We start from the raw sequence: 22,648 nt of genomic DNA, 5'->3' as shown, positions 1-22,648 counted from the left end.
CTACATCAGTGGACAAGGGAAGACCTACTGATGTCATCTACCTGCACTTCTAAGGCCTTTGATATGGTCCTTCACAACAGTCTTCTCTCTGAATTGGAGATATGGGTTTGATGGATGGACTGTTTGGTGGATGAGAAATTAGTTGGATGGTCACATCCAGAGAGCAGTGATCAATGGCTCAGTGTCCAGATGGAGACCAGTGATGAATGGTGTCATAGAATCATAGAATGGTAGGGTTAGAAGGGACCTTTAGAGATCATGTAGTCCAATCCCCCTGCAGATCAACCTATATCAAGTTGCATAGTCCCTTAGAGGTCCGTATTAGGACCAGTACTATTTAATATCTTCATCAATGACATAGTGGGATCAAGGGCACTCTCAGCAAATTTGCAAATGACAACAAACTGTTGCAGTTGACACGCCTAAGGGATGAGATGCCATTCAGAGGGACCTGAAAAAGCTCAAAAAGTGGGCCCATGTGAACCTCATGAGATTCTACAAGGCCAAGTGCAAGGGTCTACACCTGGGTCAATACACCTTGTATCAATACACGCTGAGGGATGAATTGAGAGTAGCCCTGCGGAAAGGGACTTGAGGGTACTGGTGAATGAAAAACTGGACATGATCTGGCAATGTAGCCCAAAAAGCCAATGATGTCCTGGACTGCATCAAAAGAAGTGTGGTCAACAGGTTGAGGGAAGTGATTCTACCCCTCTACTCCTCTGTTGTGAGACTCCACCTGGAGTACTGCATCTAGCTCTGGAATCCTCAGTACTGGAAAGACATGGATGTGTTTGAGTAGGTCCAGAGGAGGGCCACAGAAATGATTGGAGGGCTGGAACCCCTCTCCTTTGAAGAAAGACTGAGAGAGTTGGGATTGTTCATCCTGGATAAGAGAAGGCTCTAGGGACACCTTTTTGGGGCATTTCAGCATTTATAGGGCACTTATAAGAAAAAAGGGGGTTGATTTTTTTAGTAGAGCCTGTAGCAATAGGACAAGGGTAATGGTTTTAAATTAAAAGAGAGTAGATTCAGACTAGATATAAAGGAAGAATTTTTTTATTAGGAAGGTGATGAAACACTGGAGCAGATTGCCCAGAGGGGTAGTAGACGCTCATCCCTGGAAACATTTGAGGTCAGGTTGGACGGGACTCTGAGTGACCTAATCTAGTGGAAAACGTCCTTGCTCATTGCAGGGGAGCTGGATTAGATGACCTTTAAAGGTCCCTTCCAGCCCAAACCATTCTATGATTCTATATAGATTTTTTAGCATACCAGAACACTGCTTTATTCCCATCCTTTTCCCTTTTCTTCCAGTCTCGGAAAGCAGAATGTATTTACTCCACATGAAGCAAAGCATATTTTTATCAGAATGTGGGTGTGACAGAAATATGTAAAGATTTTAAATATGTTAATTCTCACCTTAAATTAAGAAATTGACAAGAACTATTATTCTTATTCCTCACTGTGATGTGACAGATTCATTACGGAAGACAATAACTGAACTTTGGTACTTTAGAAATCAGTCAATAGATATTTTTTCACACTCTGCAAAATTCAAATAACATTTGAACCGTGAAACTATTAAAATTTTAGCACCAAATTGAGAGAGTGTGTATAAATGCCCTACATTTTTCTTATGGATAGTAACAGTGTGATACTATCATAGAAACTAATGCTTTGATACTTGTGCCTGTTATATGCGTAAGAGATCTGACTCAAAAATTTGCATTCTACTGCTCCTCTTGCATTGCTTTCATGGCCTGATTAAACAGTATGATTTTTGTAAGATGGTCTAATTTCTTTTTCCAATTAGTCCATTGCATGATATTGCCCGAAGTATTATTCCATGTTGTATGCTTTAACAAAGAAAACTGTACTTTTTAAATTGTCCATGTGTTTCTTTTCACGTAATGCATTATTTTTATTAAACTCATTTTCATGTATAAATATAAATCTATAAGAATTATTGTTTGCATTATGATCCATCATAATCTGTAACTGTTTTACAGTTCTTAGGGTTCAGGTCTGTATTTTAAAAACATAGTGTATGATTGACCTTCTTCTCTAAATCTTTCTTTCCTTAATTACCTTATTAAAAAGAAATACATTTGGTTTCAAAATCAGATGAAGCTATAATAAGTTGAGAGGTTTTGCTAGTGTATCTCAAGCCTTGTTTTTACTTACTGGGTATGTGTGGGATTGACTTACACACCATTTCTTACAATATCCTTAGAGGAGTTAAGTCTTCAACTACTCTGAAAGGGGACATCATGCATAGAAATGAGACAAATGTTCAGTCTGCCTGTGTAGGATGGTGCTTAAATGATATATTCATGAAATTGCAATCCAGTGACAAAGATCTACAATTAAGGAATTAGAGGTTTCAAACAGGAAGAAAAGTATGAATAGCTACCCAAATTGTGTCATAACTATCATAGAATCATAGAAACATAGAATGGTAGGGGTTGGAAGGGACCTTTAGAGATCATCTAGTCCAACAATCCTGTAGAAGCAGGTCCACCTAGATGAGGTCACACAGGAACGCATCTAGATGGGTCCTGAAGACCTCCAAGGAAGGACACTTCCACAACTTCCCTGGGCAACCTGTTCCAGTGTTCTATGGAATGTGTAACAAATGCTGAGATATATTATTTTAAAATTCATGTTATCCATGAGGATTCAAGTTGGTGGAAGGCTGATTGCAAGACCCTGGATTTGTATTTTTTTGTTTGCTTGTAATTTGACTGAAGTAAGAATTACTGTATCGTTCTAGTACAAGTGATATTTTTGAGCCTTGAAAGCTACTTTCTCTCTTTTGGTCTTGGTACTGACTGAGCAAATGGAAATAATGGATAATCATAGAATCATAGAATGGTAGGGGTTGGAAGGGACCTTTAGAGATCATTTAATCCAACCCTCCTGTAGAAGCAGGTCCACCTAGATGAGGTCACACAGGAACGCATCCAGATGGGTCTTGAAGAACTCCAAGGAAGGACACTTCCACAACTTCCCTGGGCAACCTGTTCCAGTGCTCTGTCACCCTCACAGTAAAATAGTTTTTTCTTATATTTAAGTGGAACTTTTTGTGTTCCAGCTTCATCCCATTACCCCTTGTCCTGTTGCTAGCTGCTATAGAAAAAAAAGGATGTCCCAACCTCCTGACACGCACCCTTTAGATATTTGTAAATGTTAATAAGATCTCCCCTCAGTCTCCTCTTCTCTAGACTAAACAGCCCCAGTTCCAGCAGCCTTTCCTCGTATGAAAGATGCTCCAGTCCCCTGATCATCTTGGTGGCCCTGCGCTGGCCTCTCTCCAGAAGTTCTCTGTCCCTCTTGATCTGAGGAGCCCAGAACTGGGCACAGGATTCCAGATGAGGCCTCACCAGGGCAGAGTAGAGGGGGAGCAGAACCTCCCTTGACCTGCTGGCCACACTTGATGCATCCCAGGATGCCATTGGCCTTCTTGTCCACGAGGGCACATTGCTGGCTCATGCTTAGTTTGCTGTGAACCAAAACTTCCAGGTCCCTGTCCACAGAGCTGCTCTCCAGTAGGTCAGTCCCCAGCCTGCACTGGTGCATGAGGTTGTTCCTCCTGAGGTGCAACTTGCCCTTGTTCTTCTTTGCCCAACTCTCAAGCCGGTCCAAGATGACCGGCTATGGCTTCTCTAACAATCAGTGCTCAGAAACAATGTCATCTTTCATCTCCTAAACATGTGTTTAGTTTGTAAAAAACTAAGCATCTGATTTTGGTTCATGGATGTAAAATATAAAAAAATACTAAGGACAGTATATTTAAACATCTTTCTAAAACTGCACATGGTGTATGGATTTGAAATGCCTCTCCCTTCTTAAATGAATAAAAAGGGGCAGATACTTATGTGTTTGAAATTCCACCCTTATTAGTACACTACAGCTATCTAGATTAATTGGTGGAAACGAGGAAAAAAAATTATCCAGATTACATAATATGTTCATTACATTATTAGTACTGTAATTTAAGTAAATCTTCCCACAATCTGATATAATGTGATGGAGAGAAACATAAGTTAAACTATCAGATGTATTTGACCTTTTCACTTTTCCAGAAGTCTGACAGAATTCGTAGTGAGAGGAAAAATGAAGGGATCAGATCTTTTGTAAATTTATGATGTTCTGTAAGTCAAATTTTCCCTGAGTTATAACAGTGGATCTGGAGAAACTTGCAGTTTTACAAAAAGCAAAGTTTACAACTTATTTTTCAATAAGTTAAATTTTAAATAAGTTAAACTTATTTTAAAATAAATTTACTTAAATCAACTTCTCTCCTTAATGAAAGCATTTTTCCTACATAAAGTATATTATTATTCCATATTGCAGGATAAGCTGCATTCAAACACAGATCACAGGTAGCTCTTCTAAATATATAAAATCTCACGGTCTCACAGCAATAAATACAGAAATGAGTTTCAGTTTTCCAGGAGTACTGGTAATCTAGTGGGCTAGAGACAGCAGAGTATAGTTTTTAAATCTCTGTTCATAGAAAAGGGATTTTCATTACCTTTGCAGAACTCATTAAGTAGTTAGTACTAATAAGAATGGCAAAAGAAAAAATTCTATTTATTGATGTTTGGACAAATGTCTTTTCCATGTTAACACACTAAGACAGTTACATGATTTCATATGACTTCTGTAGGTGGTCTATAAAAGTGTGGGCTTTTTATATAGGGGGATCATATTTTTGTGTGTATTCCCATAGGAAAACAGAAAAGACACTTAGGACATGATTTCCTTAGTTCAGCTAAATTAATGGATTAGACACTGTTAAATTTCTAATAGACTAAATGAAATATTGACATTTTTATAAGCTATTATAAATCAAAAGTATTTTCTGAGATGTCATTGGAGATTGAAAAACTACAAAGGCAATGGATGGCAAAAAATATTCATTAATAAAAGATTATTTTTAGAAGTAAATCAGAACATCCATTGGCCAAAATAATTGTGGAAGAAATGCCAGTTTAAATCATTTTAGTCCAAGTTAATATATGTTAAATATATATATATATATAAATATGATTGTAAAATGTGAGCTTGTGACAGGATTTTAGATAAATTTCACTAGTATTTAGAACTGTAATATTATTTTCACTTTGACTTTAGCGTAAGGAACTTCACTAGTGTTCTATACGTAATATGCATCCTCTATACATACGAATATATCATATATCTATCTTTATGCCTTAGGAAAACAATATTTTCTCCATTATTTTCCTTGTTAAGGATTTCTTTTTGCTGATAAATGAAACCATAAGTTGTGTTAAACGGTAAAGAAATTTGACAGAAAATAAACCCCCTTCCATTTCAGTTTACCTCAGATATCAGAGGGGCTGGGGGCAGCTGGACTTAGATTTTGAGTGATGTCCAATTGGGTGCTATAAGTATAGTCGTGTTTGGTATATTGAACTACCACGATTATGGATGAACAAATGGCACGATGCACCTTCAGTCCAGTTGTGTTCATGAACTAGCACAGCCACACTGTAATGGGTTTATCTGGCCATGTTTTGGTAGCAGGGGGCTACAGGGGTGGCTTCTTTAAAAAACGAGCTGCTAGATACTTTCCCTATATCTGATAGAGTCAGTGCCAGTACGCTCTGAGATGAACCTGCCACTGACCAAGGCCGAGTCAATTAGCGACAGAGGTAACACCTCTATAATTAACATATCTGAGAAGGGGGAGAAGTTGCTGTGCAGAGGCAAAACTGCAGCAGAAGGGAGTGAGAATGTGAGAACACCACCTCCTCGGTGGTGAGACAGGCTGTGCCCCTGTAGCCCGTGGAGGTCCACGGTGGAGCAGAGATCCATCTGCAGCCCATGGAGGACCCCATGCTGTAGCGGGTGGATGTGCAAGGGAGGCTGTGATCCTGTGGGAAGCCTGTGCTGGAGCAAGTTCTTGGCAGGACCTGCAAAGCCATGGAGAGAGGAGCCTACTCTGGACCAGGTTTGCTGGCAGGACTTGTGACCCCATCGGGGGCCCATGCTGGAGCAGTTTGTTCCTGAAAGACTGTTTCCCCTGTGGATGAAACTCACACTGGGGCAGTTTGTGAAGAACTGTAGCCCATGGATAAGACCCATGCTGGAACATTTTGTAAAGAACTGTAGCCTGTGGGAAGGATCTGCGTTGGAGAAGTTCGTGAAGGAGTATCTCCCATGGGAGGGACCTCACACTGTAGCAGTGGGAAGCGTGAGGAGTCCTCGTCCTGAGAGGAAGCAGCAGCAAAGATCATTTGTGATGAACTGACCATAACCCCCATTCCCCATCCCCTTGCGCCGCTGGGGAGAAGGAGGTAGAAACTTGGGACAGAATGGAGGAGTGAGGGGAGGAGTTTTAAAATCGAGTTTTTATTTCATGTTTCCCTGCTCTGTTTTGATTAAGTGTTAATAAATCAAACCATTTCTCCCCAAGTTGAGTCTGATTTGCCTGTGATGATAATTGCTGTGTGATCACCTTGTCCTTATCTTGAATTGTGAACCCTTTGTTATATTTCTCTCTTCCCTATTCGCTTGAGGAGAGGGAGTGATAGAACAGCTTGGTGGGCATCTGGCACCTAGTCAGGGTTAAACCATCCCACACACTTAAGGATTTTGATTGCATTTAATGAGAACTCTCATGAATAGATTTATGAATAGTGCAGTTTACTGAAGCAACAGAAGCACAGATTCTTTTGGATTTCTGGTGATAAATACACTGTCTGCAAAGCACATGCAAGTACCAAGAATATGAATAATACAGTTGTCAACAAACATGTTAAATTATGAAACAACTCTGTAGAGTATATAACACTGGTATAACCAAGTTTTTGAATCTTACCCAATAGCCATCCTTATGGAGAGGGAATAGAGGTTCAGGCCGTAGACTGATCCCAGAAGGCAGCAATGATGTCCTCCCAACTTGTCTGCGATGGTGTCTTCCGCTAACATTTCTCCTCTCTTAAGACATTTTTATACTATATTTTCTTTCGGATGGAACTTGAGTGACTCTAGTCTTTATTATAATTGGTGTAAAATTTCCTCACTTTGCTTTAAAAGGTATAGACTAGAAGAAAATCAGAGCGCATGCTCAGTGAGAGGTGGTTGGACCTTAGAGGCAGGTAGCCTTTGGGATGGAGGTGTATTTTGGTATTATAATGACATTATAATGAGCAAAGTTAACCCAAAGGACATGATTTCGGCAAAAAAAAAAAAGAGAAACTATTGTCTTAGGGTAGTAGCTATGTAGCTTATCAGTTCTATAGTACCATCAAGTTTCTACCCCTGTGGTGATATCACAGAACCTGGCTGCGGTGTCTTCACTGTGTTCCACCCTCTGTGCTGTTTCTTTTAGAGTCAGCATATCAAACTCCCCTGCTATTGTCAACATCTGAGGTTGCAGGATATTTTGCTTAGGGAACTATCATGGAATAGAACCGATTCCATGCATATCAATCAGCCGCATTCCACTCTGAAAGTTTCCTTAACGCTATACCCTCTCTTAAGATGTGGACATAACTTTAGTCTCAATGTCACCTCCAATAACTATTCCACACACCACGTATAAAAGAATCACACCACTACATTTTACATTGTTGAAACAGACATCTTAAAACATTAACGTTAGTAGAATTTTAAAAGCATACATTGCATATGATGTTTACTTGCTGGGTTTTCACTGAGTGACAAAACAAATAGAACTAATCATCTTTATTTTTAAGGTCTAATTAATTTATATGTCCTATTCAAACAGATAATTTGTAATCCTTTTAAGAGAATTTTTAAATTATTGATTATAATTGATTAGAGGAGGAAGAGATTCTTTTCAAATAGAGAGTGTTGCTCCTTTTTTAAACTTTTGTTTGGGTTCTAAAGGTCATATTACATCCTAATAAATTATTCTATTTTGATGCAACTAAAATTTTTAATGTTTTAAAATTGTAAGAATATAGGAAACTTTGTTATCCTTAAATCATCCTAAGTAAAATACATTGAATGTACTAAATGTATTTCATTTTTACATCAGAACTGTCTGCTCACATCTAGGCATGAATTTGCTTTTCTTCAAGAACTTTGAGTTCCTTATTCACAGGCTAGTTTTACATAGCTTACCATGAAGGCTAAAATAAAATAATCTTGAGATGAGAGCATTTTTTTTCTATATTGTATAAAAAAAATGTGTAAAATATTGTCCTGGGTTTGGCTGGGATAGGGTTAATTTTCACCAGACTTCACCAGGGGGGCGTGGCCAGGCTATTCCATACCATGCTGTAGTCATGATTACTATAGAGGGGGAGCTGGCAGGGCATTGCACTGCATGCTGGAACTATAGTTATTCCCTCCCTATGTGGTGAGCTATTACATCAGGCATTGCTCAGTTTCTATATTCCTTTACTGTTGTGGTTGTTTATCTACCCTTGCGTTTTTCTATTAAATTGTCCTTATGTCAAGTCACAAAGCTTTACCTTTTCCTCCTGATTCTCCTCCCCATCCTGCCGAGGTCAGAAGGAGTGAATGAGCAGCTGCACAGTTTGCTTGTTGCCAGCTGATTTTAAACCACAACAGTTCTTTTTTGTCACCCAACATGGTTCTCTGAGGGTTGAGATAAGGACAGATCTGACCAGAGTGTGCTAACACAAATTTGTTATAGAGATTTCTTATATTGGTTAAACAAGACAGGCTGGTCACAATGTTGGCTCATTTGTTTATATGGTGGTGTTATGTAAATTCTTACATGCACTATGTATTCCCCGTGGTGCCATTTATCACCCTTGGAAGAGTGATAAGAACCATGACAAGGAAAACCTGGGAAACTACAGACTGGTCTGCCTCACCTCCATCCCTGGAAATGTGATGGAACAACTCATCCTGAATGTTGTCACTGAACATATGAAGGATAAGATGGTTATCAGGGGGAGGCAACACACATTCACCAAGGAGAAATCCTGTTTGACCAACCTCATAGCCTTATATGAGTGCATAACCAGTTGGCTAGATGAGGGGAGAGCAGCGGATGTCATCTACCTTGGCTTCAGCAAGGCTTTTGACACTGTCTCCCATAAGTGCTGGAGAGAGTCCAGCGCAGAGCCATCAAGATGATCAGGGGACTGGAACATCTTTCATACGAGGAAAGACTGCAGCAACTGAGACTATTTAGTCTAGAGAAGAGGAGACTGAGGAAGGAATTCTCATTAACATTTACGAATATCTAAAGGGTGGGTGTCAGGAGGTTGGGACATCCTTCTTTTCTATTGTAGCTAGCAACAGGACAAGGGGTAATGGGATGAAGCTGGAACACAAAAAGTTCCACTTAAACATAAGAAAAAAGCATTTTACTGTGAGGATGACGGAGCAGAGGAACAGGCTGCCCAATGAGGTTGTGGAGTCTCCCTCCTTGGAGGTCTTCAATACCCGCCTGGATACATTCCTATGCAACCTGATCTAGGTGGACCTGCTTCTGCAGGGGGGTTGGACTAGATGATCTCTAAAGGTCCCTTCCAACTCCTACCACTCTATGATTGATTCTATGATTTTGTTTTACTGGATAGTGTCAACTTATGATTATATCATTGATCATGGGGTATGCAGCATTGTTGTCATTCTTGTACCTCCTCTCAAAATTCCTTAGTGATTTCACTCAATCTATGGGAAGAGCAGGGAGGGATACTTTCTCCCATCCTTTTACCTCCCCTTTCTACTTCTGGCTAACTACAGCAGCTTTTGAGGATTTTGTATACCCTTCAGACATTCCAACCATCCTGCTTTTACTGCCATGTCTCCTGAATGTATTTCATGTCTTGTCTAGGGTTGGAAAATTTGTCACTCAAAGATCTGCCCCAAGGCTGGATAGTTATGGGTGGAATGTGGGAGAATATGGGCAGGTATCTAGAGAACTTCTCACCTCCAATGAACGGAGAAAGTTGTGACTGTTCCAAAGAGGCACAACTGACCGTACTGTGCGTGGTCCTGGACAGTATCTACCAAACACTGCTCAACATCAGGCAGCACGCTCAGGGGGGAGGAAAACAGACTGACAGTCACCGCAGCTACCCCAACAACAGGCACTGTGGCTACTCAAACCCTGGTGGCAGGCACTGCAGCTGAATCAGAGAACCAACCTGTGCTGGTATCAGTCACCCCTATACACAAGAAGATATATTGGACATGAAAGTCAGCTCATTGTGTAAGAGAAGAAACTCCTACTGCAAAGGGGGAGGAGAAATAAGTGGATAAAGCAGGACCATCACGAGAAGAGGAAGAGGCGAAAGTCATGAATGAGATGGTTACCACACAATCCCCATCCCTGAGTAAGCTGCGAGATATGCAAAAGGACTTCAGCTGTCATCCAGGGGAGCACGTTGTCACCTGGCTACTCTGACACCGGGATAATGGGGCCAGAAGCCTGGAATTAGAGGGTAGGGAAGCCCAGCAGCTGGTATCCCTGTCTAGGGAAGGAGGCTTTAACAAGGCACTGCAGATGAATCAGAGAACTCACTTATGCCAGTATCTGTCACCCTTATACACATGAAGAAATATTGGATACGAAAGTCAACTCCTTTAGTAAGGAGACATTGGCAGCATATGAAGGAGTTTGAGGTGCATCAGAAGTAATTGGCACAGAAGAAGAGCTCCTCTTAGCACCCCGACTGCCGGTGCTGGTGTCACGATCTCCTGTTGGATTTAATTTGGCAAAAGTTAAACCCCCTTGCTTTCCAACCAACCTCAGACAATTCTGTGTGGCTGGGGGCGGCTGGGCTTAACTCCTGAGTGATGTTCAAGGAAACAGGTTATTGTGATCAGATTTCGTATATTCTCAGGAACAGAATTAAGACCAAAATGGAGTCAAGTGCTAAACTATTTTACCCACAACAATCCACAATGAAAAGAGAAAGGGAAGAGGGAAAGAAAAGAGTAAGAGAGAGAGAGAGAGAGAGAGAGAGAGAAAAACACAATAGTCACCACCATGAGTCCACGTGGAGTGCCCCTGGCAGTCCATTTGTCTGAGAGCTCCACTGCTCTGTCCGGTCCGGTGCGGAGAAGAGAAAAAAGAAAGAAGAAGAGAGAGTGCGCCTCCGCTCATCCCATTCTTATATACACTCCTCTTGCTGGCACATGCCCAGTACCATCTCTGGAGGGTCCTGGAAAGTTCTGGAGGATCCAGCAGAGTGTTGGAAAGTCCCTAAAAGTCTGTGAGGGTCGCAGTCCCTTGACCCTGAGCCCGGGCACATGTGCAGAGGTGGTGTATCCTGAGACAGTGGGACATGCAGTGTAAGTCAACAGCGCCTTCAACAGGCAGAACCCTTGGTGGTGGTGGTGAACTGTGCTGCCAGCAATGTTGAGGCATATTACTAGTACCTTACAGCTGGGCTGGATGTTCAAAGGGAAAATCTCTTCCACACAGCATGTGACTGATGCTACATGGACTAAATGGGTCACATGGATCACACAATAAGCTTGCATAGGAAACCCCAGACACCCAGGAATTCCAAAGTGATCGTGAACCAGTCAGAACCAGGCAAAAAATTTTAAATATCATCAGAGAAGGAGGTGACACCTGCCGAAGAGGCCTCACCATATAATAAGCTGCCAGAAAATTAGAAGCAATATGTCTTGTTCATCACATAGGTCCTGTGTCATTGTGGGAAAGCATCAGAGATGGAGTCCCCTATGACAAGTCACAGAAGCTGCAGAAGGAGAGGGTAAATCAAGTCAGTTTGCAAAGGTGAGGGCCATCCAGCTGGCTTTACACTTGCTGAATGAGAAAAATGGACAGTACTTCACCTCTATACTGACTTGTGGATGGTTGGAACAATGGTAACAGAACAACTGGCAACACCAGGGCAAACCCATCTGGGCTGCCCCATTGTGGCAAGACATTGCTGCCCGGCTAGCTAAGCTGGCTGTGAAAGTGCATCATGTAGATGCCCACATATTCAAGAATTGGTCCAATGAACAACATCAGCACAACCAGGAAGTGGACTAAATTGCCAAAATTGAAGTGACACAGGTAGATTTGGACTTGCAATGTAAAGGTGAATTATTTATATCTTGGTGGGCCCATGATGCCTCAGGCCATCAAGGAAGAGATGACACCTATAGATGGGCTCGTGATGAAGGGATGGACTTGACCTTGGATGCTCTTGCACAGGTTATCCATAAATGAGACGTGCTGCAATCAAGCCAAGCGATTAAAGCCTCTGTGGTATGAAGGACAATAGTTGAAATAGAAATATAGGGAGGCCTGGCAAATTGACTAGATCACATTCCCACAAACTTGCCAAGGCAAGTGCTATGTGCTCAAAATGGTGGAAGCGACCACTGGATGGCTGGAAACATATCCTGTGTCTCATGCCAGTGCCCAGAACACTATCCTGGGCCTTGCAAAGCAACTCCTATGGCCAAAAGACACACCAGAAAGGATTGAATCAGACAATGGGACACCTTATTGACATATGGCACGGGATGGATCTATCACCAGCCTCCAAGAAAACTGAGTAATATAATGGACTGTTAAAGATTACTTTGAGAGTAATGGGGGGAGTGGAACCTTCAAACATTGGGGGACACATCTACAAAAGGCCACCTGGTTAGAGGGGATCTGTCAAATGAAGCAGGCCTTGCCCAATCAGAACTTTTACATTCTACAGAAGGGGATAAATTTCCTGTAGGGTGTATGAAGAATATGTTAGGAAAGACAGTTTGGGTTAATCCTGCCTCAGGCAAAGGTAAACCTATCCATGGGATTATGTTTTATCAGGGACCTGGATGCCTTTGGTGGCTGATGCAAAAGGATAGGGAAGTCCGATGCATACCTCAGAGGGATTTGATTTTGTGTGAGAATAACCAGTGAGCTAAATACTATTATATCAATTTCTAAATAATCCCACCATTGATCATAGAACCATAGAATCATAGAATGGTAGGGGTTGGAAGGGACCTTTAGAGATCATCTAGTCCAACCACCCTGCAGAAGCAGGTTCACCTAGATCAGGTTGCATAGGAACATGTCCAGGCGGGTCTTGAAGACCTCCAAGGAGGGAGACTCCACAACCCCTCTGGGCAGTCTGTTCCACTGCTCCATCATCCTCACAGTAAAATACTTTTTTCTTATGTTTAAATGGAACTTTTTGTGTTCCAGCTTCATCCCATTACCCCTTGTCCTGTTGCTAGCTACAATAGAAAAAAGGGATGTCCCAACCTCCTGACACCCACCCTTTAGATATTTGTAAATGTTAATAAGATCTCCCCTCAATCTCCTCTTCTCTAGACTAAATAGTCTCAGTTGCTGCAGTCTTTCCTCGTATGAAAGACATTCCAGTCCCCTGATCATCTTGATGGCCCTGCACTGGACTCTCTCCAGAAGTTCCCTGTCCCTCTTGAGCTGAGGAGCCCAGAACTGGACACAGTACTCCACAGATGAGGCCTCACCAGGGCAGAGTAGAGGGAGAGCAGAACTTCCCTTGACCTGCTGGCCACAGGATGCCATTGGCCTTCTTGGCCACGAGAGCACATTGCAGGCTCATGTTTAGCTTAGTATCACCCAGGACCTCTCAGGTCTCTCTCTGCAGAGCTGCTCTTCAGCAGTTCGACCCCCAGCCTGTACTGGTGCATGGAATTGTTCCTTCCCAGTTGCAGGACTCTGCACTTGTCCTTGTTGAACCTCATGAGGTTCCTCTCTGCCCTACTCTCAAGCCGGTCAAGATCCCACTGAATGGCAGCACAGCCTCCTGGTCAAGCAGCTAGTCCTCCCAGTTTGGTGTCATCAGCGAACTTGCTGAGGGTACACTCTGTCCCTTCATCCAGGTCGTTGATGAAGATATTGAACGAGACTGGCCCCAGAACCGATCCCTGAGGAAGTCCACTGTACACAGGCCTCCAACTCGATTCTGTGCCATTGATCACCACTCTCTGGGCTCTGTCATTCAGCCAGCTCTCGATCCACCTCACTGTCCACTCACCCAAGGCACACTGCTTGAGCTTTCCGATGAGGATGTTATGGGAGACAGTGTTAAAAGCCTTGCTGAAATCAAGGTAGATGACATCTGCTGCTGTCCCTTCATCTAGTCAGCCAATTATGCCCTCATAGAAGGCTATCAGGTTGGTCAAACAGGATGTTCCCTTGGTGAAGCATGTTGACTCCCCCTGATAACCATCTTTTCATTCATATGTTCAGTGATAACATTCAGAATGAGTTGTTCCATCACCTTTCCTGGGATGGAGATGAGACTGACTGGCCTGTAGTTTCCTGCCCTTTTTGAAGACTGGAGTGCCATTGGCCTTTCTCCAGTCCTTAGGCACCTCACCTGTCCTCCATGATTGTTCAAAAATTATGGAGAGAGGCTTAGCAATCTCATCAGCCAGCTCCCTCAGCACTCTCGGATGCATCCCATCAGGACCCATGGACTTATGAGTCTTAATCTTGGTCAACAAGTCTTTAACCTCTTCCTCTTCCACCCAGGGCAAGTCCTCTGCTATCCTGGCTATCCTGTTATCATTGCCGGACTGGGCTTCCTGAGGGCCGGCCTTGGCTGTAAAGACTAAAGCAAAGAAGGCATTCAGTACTTCGGCCTTCTCTGCATCCTCGGCCACCAGGGCACACATCCTTCTGCTGCTGATGTACTTGAAAAATGCCTTAACTTCCCTGGCTAAATTTAGTTCTAGAAGGGCTCTAGCCTTCCTAGTTGCACCCCTGCATGCCTTGGCAATGTTCCTATACTCTTCCCAAGAAGCCAACCCCTGTTTCCACCTCTCATAGATGGCTGCTTTCTGCCTGAGTTGTCCCAGCATATCCTTGCTCATCCATGGAGGTCTCCCACCTCCTTTTCTTTCTTTCTTGCATTATGGGACACACTGATCCTGGGCTTGGAGGAAGTGATGCTTGAAGACTGACCAGGTCTCATGGGCACATAAAATATCAGGGAGATTGAAGCCTCCCATGAGGATCAGGGACTGTGATTGTGAGGCAGCTCTCAGCTGTTCATAGAATGCCTCATTCATTTCCTTTTCCTGATCAGGTGGTCTGTAGCAATCTCCTACAACAATATTGCCTGCCTTGCCCTGTCCCTTAATTTTTACCCATAAGCACTCAGCCTGCCCCTCATCCCCACCTAGGCACAGTTTGGTACACATTAATAGCTCCCTCACATAGAGAACAACTCCACCTCCACGCCTTGTCAGTCTGTCCTCCATGTCTGTGCTCCAGTCATGGGAGCTATCCCAACACATATCCAGTTCTTCCTGCTTATTCTCCAGGCTGCATGCATTGGTGTAGAGGCAATGCAGGGGCTTACTCAAACACGCAGGTTTCCCTGGACAGATGCCAGAGGATCCTCCCTGGTTTGTCTCTCCTTCAGGGAGGTCAGCCTTCTGCATCTCAGCACGATGTGCGGTTGAAGGGAACTTATCATTGCAATCCCTGTCCTGTCCTGTTTCCCTGATAGAGAGGACAGTTTGTTCTATGCTGCTTCTCCCCCCACCCCTCAAGCCCTCTTTATCAAGTTTGCTAGTCTATTCCCAAATATTCCACTGTCCTTATGGGAGAGATGAATCCTATCCTGTCCTATCACGCTGTAGTCCCCAAGGAAGGATCCATTGTCGTAGAATCCAAAACCTTCCCTCCGGCACCAGTCTCTCAGCCAGGAGTTCACTTGACTGATTTTTTCATTGTAGACTCCCCTTTTATCTCTCGTGAACAGGATGGAGGAGAAAATAACCTGAGCCCCGCTACTTTTTACTTGCTCCCCCAAGATTTTGAAATTCTTTTTGATCCTGGAGATATTGTTTTCCATTACATCATTCAGCCCCACATGGAACAGGAGTAGTGGGTAGTAGCCCGCATCCCTGACGAGCCACGGCACTCTCTTGGCCACATTGCTGACCTTGGCTCCTGGCAGGCAGCACACCTCTCGTGACTCCTTGTCCGCTCCACAGCTGGGTCTCTCAGTGTCTCTTAGCAATGAGTCACCTACAACAATCACCCGTCACTTCTTTCTACACTTCTGTTGCAGGTGGAGCAGCTGATGGTGAGTTGTTTGCTGGGTTTTCCCCTTCTGGAGCTTGCTCTTTGAAGTCCCTTGTTGCCAGTGCCTCTGACTAAATTCTCTTTTGCTCAGATAACCACATCTTACTAGTCTAAACAGTGTACTGGGTGTATGTGGCAAAGTTTTGGTAGTGGGGAGGGGAAGCCTGCCTCTGTGGGAAGAGGTCAGAAGCTACCCTCTGCTGGTTCCAGTTCGTTCCCTAATGGCCCCACTGCAAGCTAAAGCTGAGCCAATTTCTGGTGCCTCTGCAATAACATATTTAAGAAAGAGTAAAAAAAAATAAAGCTGGATGGAGAGAGGAGGAGGAAACAAAGACTGAGAAACAACAGAGGGAACACCAAGGTCAGAGAAGGAGCTCAAGCTCAATGGTACAGCAAATATTCACTGCAGCTTTTGGAGAACTCACTCCAGAGCAGATAGATTTTCTTGAAGGAACTGCAGTCTGTGGAAAACCTACCCTGGAGCAGAGGAAAAGTGTGAGAAGGAAGAAGCAACAGTTAACGGTTCATGATTGGACTCTATGATCTTAAGGGTCTTTTCCAACCTAAATTGTTCTATGCTTCTATGATTCTGTGGCTCAGCAACAGCAGAATCTGAAGGATTCACCTCCTTGATTTTGTTCTCTAGAGACCTGTTTGGTGATGAAACTAATGTTTTCAGGAGGCAGCTCCAAATAAAAACTTCCACAGTTAGCTAATCAGGCCTGCCTTAGAGTTTTCCAAATAATGAAAGAAGTAGAGTTAATTCCTGGTACTGAACTGAATTTGTTCTGACTCTGTATTAACTGCATCATGTCAGCCTAACAGTTCTTCAGAAGTGTATCAAAACACAACAGAATTTTACAATGTCAGAAAGCTCTTACATACAGAACTGTATGCTTCATTTACATTTCAACTATAATGCAAAATACTTTTCAAGAGCAATTAAGCAAGGATTAAGTATAAGCTAACCTGATGATGTTAGAAACAAATTTACCATTTGCAAGATTTCATGTCATAAGTATTTGATTTGCAGAGATATTCTCAGGTTATCAATAAGTAAATTCCAAATTTACTTGGAACGATTTTAAAGATAATTTCTTTCTAAAAAAAAATAAGGATTACTTGCATTTAATGTTCAGGAAAGTCATATAAAATAAAAAAGGTTCTTAAAACTTGGTGTGGTAGTTTGAGCCGGGCTGGATGCCAAGTGCCCACCACACCGCTTTATCCCCCACCTCCTCAGCAAGCCAGGGAAGGGGAGAAAATAAAATGGGAGTCTCGTGGGTTGAGATAAAAGCAGTTTAATAAATAAGCAGCAAAGCTGCGTGCGCGGGAAGCAAAGCAAAAGCAGATAAAGCTGTTACTCTCTACTTCCCATCAGCAGTGATGTCCGGCCACCTCCCGAGAAACAGGGCTTCAGTACGCGTAGCGGTTGCTTTGGGAAGGCCAGAAATGAATCTCGCCTCCCCTTCCTGCTCCTCTCCCCCAGTTTATATTACTGAGCTGACGTCATATGGTATGGAATATCTCCTTGGTCAGTCTGGGTCAGCTGTTTTGATATCAACAGTAAGCACAGCACTGCAGGAGCTGCTGTGGAAAATCACTATCATCCCAGACCCACTACACTTGGTTATTATTTCTTGTACACTTGTATGCCTCTAACCACATGCATTTCAGTACCCACAAATCTGTTGGCTGATCATAACTGTACATAGTCAGTATTTACAACAGTACTAGTTACAGCTATCATGTCTATGATCTGTGTTTTAAAAACAATTATGCTTGTATCGCTGAATTTTCAAAAGGAAACTGCCTGCATATCTAATTTACCACTTATCTATGATCTGTAAATGAATCGGTTAAATCTTACATTTCAGTAAGAACATGGAAAACATTAAATAGATCTTTTGATCAAATAAAGTGGAATTGCATGGATTGACTTAAAAAAAAATATTAACAGTCTATTTTCACAACCACATAAGTTTGTGTGTCTTTTTTTATTCCAGAATCGAATGGAAGAAAGCAAAGCACTCTTTAGGACAATTATCACATATCCATGGTTCCAAAATTCTTCAGTCATTCTGTTCTTAAATAAGAAAGATCTCTTAGAGGAGAAAATAATGTACTCTCATTTAGTTGATTATTTCCCAGAGTATGATGGTAAGTATATTGCCACCAGAGCTCATGCCCCATTTACACTGTAGTAATGACAAAATGTAATAGCCTTGCCCATATTTTGCTTAGTTTCATAGAATCATAGACTGGTAGGGATTGGTAGAGATCACCTAGTCCAACCCCCCTGCAGAAGCAGGTTCACCTAGATCAGGTCGCATAGGAACATGTCCAGGCTCATTCTTCATTACACTCATTTTCTTCTTTACAAATTTTGCTTATTATGCCAAATAGTTTGTAGTTGAATTACTTGCTGGTCATGTTTTAAAAAATAATATTAAAAGGAAAAAATATTAAAATGTATTGTTTCTGCTGTTTCTATAGAATAGGTGCTGAAGACTAGAATCTGTTTTAAAATTTTTGAACATTCATGTCTGTCCTACCTCAGAGAGCATATTATCTGTTTACATGTTCGTCTCTACATCTCAGAAAATGTGTAGTCTGTGTATGCGCCTGTATATATACACATATATTCATATGCATACATCAAGATATTGCAGAATCATGGCCTCCTTCCACAAGGCTTTGTAATCAATAGATACCAGAAAGCATATGATTTGCTACCTAATTTCTTCAGTTTTCAAATAAAAAATTCTTGCACTTGTATTTAAGTATTACAAATAAGTTTTATTCTGCAGTTATTGAAAGTTATGTGGGCACATGTTAAGTACAGATATCATAACCACTTAAAGATAGAACTATATAACAGCTTGTCATCTAATAAGATCAGAACAAATAAGGACATAGGAGGAGACACAGAAAACACATTTTCTGTAGAAACTCACATTGCAAAAACAGGAGGATAAGAATACTGGAATAGAATTGCAATAGATGAAAACAATAGCTTGTAACTAATGTTCCTGTTTCAGTGTTGCTTTTTTGGCTATATACTTAAGTATAATTTAAATATAGTAGATATAGACTGAAAATGGGCCAATTCTATTATTTAAAAAAAAAAAAATATTAGTAGAATGTAACTATTTCTTCTGTTAATTTTATGTAATTATAGTTCATCAATTTCATCTCTTTATTTTAAACATATTATGGAAGAAAGAGGATAGTCAGCAAGAAAAGAACAGTTCTTGTATGATCAGCTTCTGGAATTTCCTTCCATTTATTTTTTAATGGTTCCTAATGGAAAAAATAGTATATAGTAGTATTTATTAGTAATTTTTTTTTCCTTCTTCTCTTATGCAAGGATCATAGACTGAGTCTTTCTTCTACTTTCTGCTCTTAAGGTTCCCCTCCTAAAGAAGTTCAAATATTGAACTGACTTTAGGAAAAAATTACTTTCTCTTCTTAATTATCAGGACCACAACGGGATGGACAAGCAGCACGAGAGTTCATCTTGAAGATGTTTGTAGACCTGAATCCAGACAGTGACAAAATTATCTACTCCCACTTCACATGTGCTACAGACACAGAGAATATACGCTTTGTCTTTGCTGCCGTCAAGGACACAATCCTACAGTTAAACTTGAAGGAGTACAACCTGGTCTAACTGTGCCTAGGAGGTCCTCCAAGACCATCTTTGCATGACTGAAGATACACAAGAGGGACTGTATTATCTGTGAAAACAAATTTCATGCAATGTAATACTAATTTATTGCTGGCCTGGACTCTGTGAATGTCCACATAGTTTTTAGTTAATATTACGATTATATTTAAACTATATGGAGGATAAACAAAAGATGCTGAACTACATTCACAGTACATTTTCATATTTTTTAGGCAAAACCTTGTGACTCAATGGGTTTTAAATTTTCAGTTGTGCACTCACAAAGAATAAAATTTTTTTGCTATTGAGGCAAAATCAAGTTGGTTTCCTCTTTCCCTGACCCTTTCTCTCTCCCTTCTCCCTCCTTCCCTTATGTTTTTAAAGGTACATTTTCCCAGTTGCGTTCCTTGGTGAAATATTTTCTGTTTGATTTGTTCAGGAAAAATGCTATAATCAGAAATGAAGTTATCAGTCGTTCAGATTTTACAGAATGTACTTTCTCTGAAGGATCAAAAGTATTGATAGTGTGATTTTTAAATTCTTGACATGGATGTCATTCTGTCTTCACTTCTGAGGCTATAATATTGGGATAGCAAATTGAAAATAGTTGTGTATGGATTAAGAACTTAAACATACTTTCATAGTTTAGAAAGATGCATAGAAGACAGTAATGAAATAAAGACACAAATCTGAGATACTCATGGAAATTCATAGAATCTCTTTTTAATTGCCATGTGCCATTATTTTAATATTTTCTTTTTTTCAGAAATGTCATGGACACTGCATTTTCCCAAGTGATTACAGCTTGAAACAGTGGTGTGTTGGGGTGGTTTATTTTCCAGTTTCGTGTATTTTTTCTTAAGCTAGAGCTTTTTTAAAGTGTGTTTTTCCACAGTAGAAAACTTATTTTTATTGTAGAAAATCTTGCCAAATCTGTCTTTTTATAAAACCAATACCTTTGAAACATAAGATACTGACTGAAATGCTGAACTGATGAATTGGGAACTGACCTGAGTCCACTGCCAAATGATAAATAGTTTCAGCTCATATGTTCCCTTTTTTAGAAAGTGTTCCGTTTTCTAATGCCAAAACCAACAGTGTTTGTGAATATGTTACTAGATAAATGTGTGTAGAAGATAGTTTAATTATCTCCTTATGTCAGAGATGACATGATATTACATACAATGTTTTCTGTAATAATATAAAAGCACTTTTGTACAGCAGGAAATTATTAATGAGTAATCACATTCAAGAACCTTTCTTGATAAGATTGCCTCAATCAATTCACAGACATTTGATAGGCTTCATGCAAAATAGCCTCTCTTGATGGTCTTTAGAAAGATTTATTCGTGTAAATGAAACAGTCAGAAAATCATTCTTGAAATGTAAACATGCAAATTTTTAACAAAAATGTAGCACACAGTGATGAGCAGCTTAGGTTGGAAGATGTTTTTTTGACCAGGTGCATGATTGCTAGCATGCTACAGAGAAATGAGAGGTCAGACATAATTGGACTGATTATCTAAAATGCCAAGAAGCATTAGAGTGGACTTAGCATAGAAATTGCTGCCTCTCAGCAGCGGAGAGGTGGAAAAAGGATGACATTAGTTGAGTAATAAAATTAACAATAAATAATAATGAGATGTTTTTCATCCTTAATCCTCCCCACTCCAAAACAACAATAAGAAGAATCGTTGATATTTTTGGCTCCCTCATAAAACACCTTATAATTGAAAACTGATTGTAAGTATACTGCAATTCGAATGCTATAATCATTGTACATACATCTCGCTATATATATAGTAGCATCCATATTGGCTTTGTAATCATTAATTTTTGGCAACTTGAATGTGCTGTGTTGATATGTATCTATGTAATTGTATCATATGTCTTACAGCTAATCACATTTTAAATAATGTTATTTTACTTTTTTAAGAGAAGTATGTAAATTTTGTCAGTTTATTTCTGACTAGGGATTTGTTGGTTTTATTTAAAAAAGCTAATTATAGTACAGAGTGGTACTAACATTGTGCTGTGTAAAATCATTTGTACATTCCTGAGTAAAAGCAAATTTAAGACACACAGAGGGTATTCACAATCAAATCAATGCTTATATTTTGTAAGGGCTTTATACAGATGTAGAAACTGTTTTTGTTGGAAGAATTTATGCCATTATATCTAGAATTGGAACATAAGATCTTGAATATGAATTTGTATTTGGCAGATTCAACTTCAGTTAATTTAACCTTTTTAATAGCCTTTAAAAAGAAATTTCAAACTATTGAACATAAGTATTAATGGGTATATGCTATTTCCCTAAAAATATAATGAGAAAATACAGAATAAACAGTTAAACATTATTCCAGAAAATACAGAAACCTTAGATCTAACAACAGTTACTAGTGTTAAGAATTTTAAGGAGTTAAAGAATTTCATTTAATAAAGCTAAGACAGGTAGTTGTAGGTTATAAAAAGTGGCACTGACATTCTAACTCCGTGTTCAGAACAATTATTCTTGTCATCTATGTCATCATAAAATTGGTCCTGATCTTGCTTTTATAACAAATCTTCTTTTTCCACTATTGACACTGAATTGATAATATCTCTTCTTTTAACCTGGGAATACATTGTCCACCTTGGATTTAGTGATATAAATAGAACTGTAGGGTAGAAAAAAAACCAAAACAGTGGTGCCTAATGAAGGCTTGGGGATTTTTTTTGCTTTGTTATGAGATATTGGTATGGGATTTTATTATTTCTATAAATACAAAAGTTTACTAATGGTTTATAGATATATTTTGATTGCAAAATTCAAGAATATGCTGCTGGGCTATTTCTGGTATATTTTGAGTTGAACCTGTGGCAATGTTTATATCATTTTATCATATTCTGAAAAAAATATATATTCGGCATGCTGATATGAACCACCTAACACAGCATTGCAC

The 22,648-nt window shown here is 40.4% G+C and overlaps 1 protein-coding gene across 1 annotated transcript in view; it reads left to right on the top strand.

Annotated features, from left to right (window-relative positions):
* The window catches only part of LOC133628453 (guanine nucleotide-binding protein G(q) subunit alpha-like), a 140,611-nt gene extending 120,065 nt beyond the window's left edge, over positions 1 to 20,546 (top strand). The window contains exons 6-7 of the mRNA XM_062016613.1: positions 18,040 to 18,193; positions 19,516 to 20,546. Of these exons, the coding sequence (XP_061872597.1) occupies positions 18,040 to 18,193; positions 19,516 to 19,706 (345 nt within the window). The 3' untranslated portion in view covers positions 19,707 to 20,546. The remainder of the gene's footprint in view (positions 1 to 18,039; positions 18,194 to 19,515) is intronic.
* The last annotated feature ends 2,102 nt before the right edge of the window (positions 20,547 to 22,648 follow it).

This window comes from Colius striatus, chromosome W (genome assembly GCF_028858725.1).
Source record: "Colius striatus isolate bColStr4 chromosome W, bColStr4.1.hap1, whole genome shotgun sequence".
NCBI lineage: Eukaryota > Metazoa > Chordata > Aves > Coliiformes > Coliidae > Colius > Colius striatus.
This window is presented reverse-complemented; position numbering and strand designations above follow the sequence as displayed.